This window comes from Chaetodon auriga, chromosome 5 (genome assembly GCF_051107435.1).
Source record: "Chaetodon auriga isolate fChaAug3 chromosome 5, fChaAug3.hap1, whole genome shotgun sequence".
NCBI lineage: Eukaryota > Metazoa > Chordata > Actinopteri > Chaetodontiformes > Chaetodontidae > Chaetodon > Chaetodon auriga.
In genome coordinates, this window is record NC_135078.1 from 1,751,062 (window position 1) to 1,757,830 (window position 6,769).

General features: G+C 37.8%; 1 protein-coding gene across 4 annotated transcripts; it reads right to left on the minus strand.

Moving 5' to 3' along the window:
- Positions 1 to 680: 680 nt before the first annotated feature.
- On the minus strand, positions 681 to 6,133 carry LOC143321143 (leukocyte surface antigen CD53-like). Of its 4 annotated transcripts, none has more exons than XM_076731294.1 (8): positions 6,064 to 6,133; positions 5,327 to 5,405; positions 3,866 to 4,054; positions 3,455 to 3,529; positions 2,678 to 2,788; positions 2,380 to 2,487; positions 2,174 to 2,257; positions 681 to 1,151 (listed from the first exon to the last, which is right to left on the minus strand). In XM_076731294.1, the coding sequence occupies exons 2-8, from the start codon at positions 5,387 to 5,389 to the stop codon at positions 1,083 to 1,085; spliced, it is 699 nt and encodes a 232-aa protein (XP_076587409.1). In that variant the 5' UTR covers positions 5,390 to 5,405; positions 6,064 to 6,133; the 3' UTR covers positions 681 to 1,082. The 4 variants fall into 4 exon arrangements, with proteins under 4 accessions (XP_076587409.1, XP_076587407.1, XP_076587408.1 ...); XM_076731292.1 differs by having other exon boundaries at positions 3,449 to 3,529; XM_076731293.1 differs by lacking the exon at positions 6,064 to 6,133 and adding an exon at positions 5,622 to 5,740 and having other exon boundaries at positions 3,449 to 3,529.
- Between the last annotated feature and the right edge of the window lie 636 nt (positions 6,134 to 6,769).

A 6,769-nucleotide genomic window follows, 5' to 3' on the forward strand; every position in this document is an offset into this window, starting at 1 on the left:
ATTAGTCATACTTCCATTATTATTAGTCATAGTGTTGTATTATAGACATACACTATCTGTTACTAACATGTACATATATCACATACAAAAATGTATCATATATATACTATGCGATATATATATATATATATATACTATTTTATTATTACACAGGATAAAAGGGAGAGCTTCTTTGTTACCTGTTGCCAGATTTGGCAGTTTCCTTGTTTGTTCAATGTGAGTACTACATTTCTGCAATCCCTGTCCTTGAGTGCCTTCTTGTTAATGTTGGATTTTGTTTGAACTGCCACTCATAGTGTGCTTTATGTTTCAGTACCTTCCTGCCTCGTCAGCGTTGTGCTTAGCCTCAAAACCTGTTCATCAGAGCTCCCTTAGTTATCATTCCACTCTACTTTTTTGAGTGCGCTTTGGTTTGTTCTTTTCCCACTCCTTTTGAGAGCACCTTTTGTTGCATATTTATTGTTAAAATAAACTATCATTTTGTTTTCTTATCTCATCTCTGGTCTGCATCTTTGGGTCCTAAAAATATTTACAGGCGAAAGCTCAACACTTCTGTCCACACCATGACAGTGACCTGTGGTACAAGCTTGGACTTGAACCCATCTCAGAGAGACCATATGTTGAATACACAGAAAGAAAGAAAGAAAAAAACTCAGACATGTCATTTTAAATCAGCATGCGTGTCAGTTTATTAAGCAGAGTAAAGTACTAATTAGTCCTATTGCTCAAAACAAGTGAAATCACAAAATGAATAAATTGTGTCCAAAATGCATATATCATTTGTCCAGCACTCATTAAAGGATATTTCTTGGGGTCTTGGTGGATTAAGACAGGTCTGACATAATGATGTCTTATCTATTAATTGAATGTCTCTTTTATGTTTTCAGTATCACACTGAATGGTCCATACCTAATATGACATTGACAATAGAGATAAGCTGCGATCCTCAGCTTGTCCGACTGCAGGAAATGACCATCCTTGGTGTTCTGAATAGATTAATAAAAAGTTGATACGAGGACAAGCAACCTGTTGACCTGCATAAAGTTGCTGTAAATTGCAGATGCTCTTTCATTGGCCCTTTTTCACTGGTAACCCAGTCCACGTCGACTGAAGTGACAAAAAAGTGGGATGGTGACAGACAGACAAAAAAACTGTGAACAAAGAGAACAAGACAATATTATTTAACAGAGATCAATGTTTTCCCAAGACACAAAGTAACATACAAAAGTTGATAAGCCAAACTGACAAAAAAGATACTGTACATTGTCTAGCTTTCTCCTAAAGGAAAGGAAAACCATGCTAATCCTAGCTGCAATTGTTAGAACATTAGCCACTCTGCAAATGTTACATCTTGAAGCTGCTCTTAGCAATATTTTTACTTAAACAATGCATGAAATTACTAAGTGTTATGTTAAAGAGCTTGTTTGTACTGACAAAGCCACAGTTTGTAGCTTAGGGGACTGCTATGTTGAGCATTTTAGCCTCTTTCTGTTTACTATTTTGGTTTTATGCACTGAAACCGTACTGTTTTGGACTCTGATCAGCATCATGTCAGCAACAGCAAGTGTTAAACCCACAGTACACTTCCTGCCTTGCTCTACAGTGAATAAAGTAGAGCATTTAGCAGACAAAGCTAGATATTCTTATCTTATACTTAGAGTAGCCATATAGCTTGAAACATGACTCCAAATGAATGCTCCATATCAAGATTATGTGGTGTTAATGTCAATGTCGTGTTTACAGCATGTTCCACTACTCTCAGGTGGCCAAAAAACAGTGACAGATGGCTAGTAATGATTGGAAATTTGGCTTGAAATGTTCTCATACATAAACAGAACACAAATTAACCATGCTTATTTAGCTCTATTGATGCAGCTATCATAAAAAATGTAAAAAGATATTTAGCTGTTTTTAGCTGTCTCTATGCAGTGCTAATTGCTTCCAATATGGCAGCAAGTGCTGCTAACTCAAAAAGTAACTCAGTGCTGCATCTCAGAACAGTAACCTGCAGCTACACTGCTCTCTGTCAGTTTAAATTTTTAAGCACGGCTGGTGTCTGGTGGCTAACGGATAGTACCTGCTTGGGCATCATTAACTGGGATTTTGAAAGGGCAGCATGCATGAAGGTTTGGTCCGAGGGTAGAATTATCGTTTCATCCTGCATGTACTGTACCTGTATGATAAACATTGTGACAACGCCTGCACCTGTGCTCAGGTAGTTTCGGGCAAACCAGTTCCTCAGTTTCATGAGGCAACCCTGTAAGACAAAATGTGTACACTTATCCTCTTGTCATATATAGTAAATTGGCTTAGTGTATGTATGTATGTATGTATGTATCTATGTATGTGTTTATATAGTGATAATACAGTAAAAGTAACCTCTTGCCAGTTGGCATGGAGCAGGGTGTTACAGGGGTCCTTGGTACAACAGGAGATTGGGATGTTACCCTTCCAGTCTGCCACACCATGAACTCCACAACACTTAAACTGTACAAAAAAAACCTACCTCACTGGAGCGAACATCTATTTCAATTGAGCATTCTTTAATCTACATGATGTGTGTAAATTATCAGCAGTAAAACATATTCAAGATATATGAAATTATTAATTAAGAACATAAGACATACAGCAGTGGAATTCACTTTAAGTTAGTCATGTGGAGTACTGCATTATTTACCACGTGCTGAACAGAGTCAAAGTCATCTTTAATGGTCTTGTTGCCTTCTGGACTGGATTGTCTGTAGATCTCCAAGCTTTGCATCAGGTCTTTCTCAAAGTATGTGTCAATCTGCACAACAGACAGGTAAGCTACAAGTCTGATTCCAAAAAAAAAAAAATGGTGTGCCGTGCCAAATGTAAATTAAAACAGAATGCAGTAATTTCCAAACAGCCTGTCTTATTGATAACAGTATTACAAAGTGTTTCCAACCCCATTTAGTAATATCCATCATAAAATCACATTTCACAAAGTGATGAATCTCTTCCCATCCTTGCTTGTGAACAACTGAGCCTTTCAAGGATACCCCTTTCATCCCCAGGCATGATACAATCACCTGTTACTAATTAACCTCTTTCCCTGTTAAATATTCCAAACAGATGTTTTTTGAGCATTCTACAACTTTCTCAGCATCCCAACTTTGTTGGAATTGCGGTTATACATTGCCTGTAATACTGCCTGCAAGGCATCAAAGACATTCAGTTGTAGTTGCATGGCAGTATGTGCTGGTGGAGAGAGCAGCGGCAGTAAAAAAGTTGAATGCATGGGTTGTTCCTCTATTAGCCTTCAGCTAGTGATATTGTGAACCTCTTCACAGTTTGACACAAGTTTAGCTGGGAAATTTCTTTCTGAAAATTCTGTCAGCCAAGCTGTTTGATGTGAAAAGGAAGTACCATATCAAAGAGAGCAACACAAACAACCTACTTTAAATGTATTGTATAGGCAACATACTTCTACCTCTCTGCTGTAGACCAGGAACACACAGGCCATGGCCAGCTCCACCAGCATCAGGATGAACAGCAGGACGAAAAACTGGAGTCAGAAAATCAGATTCAAAAATGAGTAACTTTGTGTATTTTTTTAGTTTGTTATTTGTACTGAGACAAACAATGTATGGCTCACTTCCAGTGCATGGTAGCTTGGCTTGAGTTGACCCCCCCCCCCCCCCCCCCCCCAAAAAAAAAAAAGTAGCAGGTACTATCCACAAGTTCTGCCAATAGAAAACCAAAAAGAATGGCTCCAAGCAAGTCGAGTTGTACCAAGCTGTGACAGTCATACCATCAAAAATAAATTCTTTAAGATCATAGATGCACTAAACTATACAAATTTACTATTAACCCTGTAACACATATCATGCTTTATACTCACACTGATGAGCATGCAGCGGTTCTCCCTCAGGCCTCCTAACACTCCAACGTAACACACACAGGTAACAATGGTACCGGTGACCACCAGAGTGTTGGCAGGGTAGATGGGCCAGAAGGTGGTGATGAGGGAGGCAAACTTTGAGTGTATCATCTGAAACTCCCCAAATGCCACTACAAATGCACCGCACAGCTCCAACACACACACAAGAGAGACAAAAAAAACAAAAAAAACCTCATGTTGTTGTTCCGGTTACGTGGGTTTAAGTTTGATTCTACAGCATCAATTCAAATTTTCAAAGGCCACAGTAAACTCGACACTGAAAGCCAGGATAAATATGAAACTTACACATGGCCCTTTAACTCCCGACCTAGGTCAAACCTTCTCCAGATTTATAAATATTTATTCCACAAGACAGTCTCTTGTAGTCGTTTTCTAATAAAGGAACACTCAATCAAGTTTACTCATAAATTCAGGCTATCTCACCCTCTGCTTATTGGAGTACCCCTTTATAAGTGAGTAGGATGTTGACCTGAGACACTATAGGAAAAAATTCCCTTTCAAGCTAAATAAAAAAATAACTTAATTAATGTCTTGAAGGTGAATCTCTTTTAATGATTGAATGACATTAGACATGGCAATGTCATACACACGTCATACACACATTTTTCTTTCACTTATGTGCAATGTGAACATTTTGTATACGGTATGTTTAAATGCATGTGCCGATGTTTTCCTGTAATTCTGAAACGCCCCTGCTCCCCAAGAAAGAGAAAATTATGTTGCAGAGCTTTGTTTTTTTTTCTTTCCCCCGATATCCCCCAGGTTTTTCTTGAAATCCATTCAAGTGGGCAAGACTCCTAAACCACTAAACTACTTAACCCTAAATAAAGTGGGATAAAATATAATGCCTAGCAGAAGCAACCATACTATAGTTTCTAATTTGGATAAAGAATCCAGAAGTGATTTAATAAATAATACTAACACTGGGTCGAAACAACTCATTGTCTTGGGTGTCTTTTTTTTTCTTTTTCTTTTTTTTTTTTACATGTGTAATGGGTAAACTTAACCCAGTTTTGGGTTGGGACCATGTTGTTGCATATTTGGTCAATTTCGACCTGGTGATTCTTGGTGTAAATGCATATTATTTTATAAGAAGGAGGAAATACATAATATTAATTTTAGAGAAAAGCTAAGTTCTTTCAAGACAACATTAGATAACCAGAAGTAGGTTTGCTGTGAGAATCAGGTTTTCATGTCATTCTCTCCTCCAAAAAGGAACTAAAGTTCCTTTATTTATTTATTTCAACCACCCTGAAAAGTCAATAACCAGCAATAGCCATAGTCAAACTTTATGTCTCCCATCTATCAGTTCTAACTGGCATTACGCATTCACAAGACAATCCAGTGTTTGGTTTGACAGTGTGTGATGGCTGCGGGATATCTAGGTCTTCAACAACCTACCCAGCACAGAAAGTTGAGATTTATCACCATAGTTTTCAAACAGTTTACACAGGAGCGATTCATCCTTCTTCTGTAAGATCTGTAAGAAAGTCGGTTAATTCAAATACTAGTTAGATAATTACAGATTTTAGATCAAATTAAATTAGCCCTCAATACTTGTGAAGCAAAACAAATGACGCTGCTGTTACACTTGGTGGCAGAGTGTTTACAGGACACAGTTGTTTGATATGACAACACTAAGCCACAGCACAATGGACACCAGTGACTTATTCAGGCTCCAGTTAATAATTATTACCTGATTTTACCTCCAGATGAACCATTTGTTGTAAATTTGTACCTCAATTTAACATTGAGGTACAAATGTCAAAGCAAATTAGTGCTTGTTTTCCTTTCTGTTGAGAAAACCAAATGTTAGAACTTCACTGTTTTTAGTCTTTGCTATACAATCTCTTTCTGCAGTGGTATTCATATTCTGTAGATTATTCATGTATTCTTGCATTTGTCTTTACATGTCAAAGTGATTTTTTAAAATGAATGCTGATTAATTCCTACTATTATACCACCAGCTATATTGCATATACTTTGATATGTCACTGTCAAAATTAACTGAATTTTCTTTGTTATTTTATATTGTTTGTCATAAATAAAGCTGTGATTTGTAAAAATGTTTGTTAAGTCACAGTCTCGATATTAACTCATTTATCACAATAAAACTGATTAAATATCTAAGGGCTTACCTTAACTAGTCTGTATCCAGGATTGTAGTGACAGATTCAGTGAGCAGTCCTCTGGTGTTGTTCCTAACATTCTCAGTGTTAACTGAAAACAGACAGGGAGGAGGGAGGAGGGAAGACAGCTGTGGCCTCTGCCTACCAACTGGCTGTAAGAACATACCTGCATGACCAACACTAAAGAGGAGGGACATCTGCACTTTTTTTTTGAATTCCTCTGGTCAAATACACAAGCATGTGGAGACGCTGTTACACTTTACCTATAGTCAACATAGCAGTTTTTTGGGCATGATAGTGTAGGGTGAATTGCTGGGTAGGTGCTGAACGAACTATTAAAGGACTAGTGTTTAGGATTTAGTTTACGTTTAGATTTAGATTGCATATTGCAACCAATTGAACATTCTTTGCCTCACCCCAGCCTTTCCAACCTTGCAAGTAGACAGTGGCCACGAAACTCGCTAAAAACACTATCAAGACCCAGTCTTGTCCATTCTGGCCTACTGTAGCAACACGGCAGACATCATGGAAAAGGCTCGACTCCCTCTTTTTTTTTAGGTGATTATAGACTAATAAATACATGCTTATGAATATTGGATTTAATTTCTGCCATCTTCTACCAATAGATCCCCCAAATCTTACACTCTGGTTCTTTACTCGCTAGCCTGCCTGGCCTGGCTGGTGCTACTCAGTCACAATTTACTTCTCCCTGGCA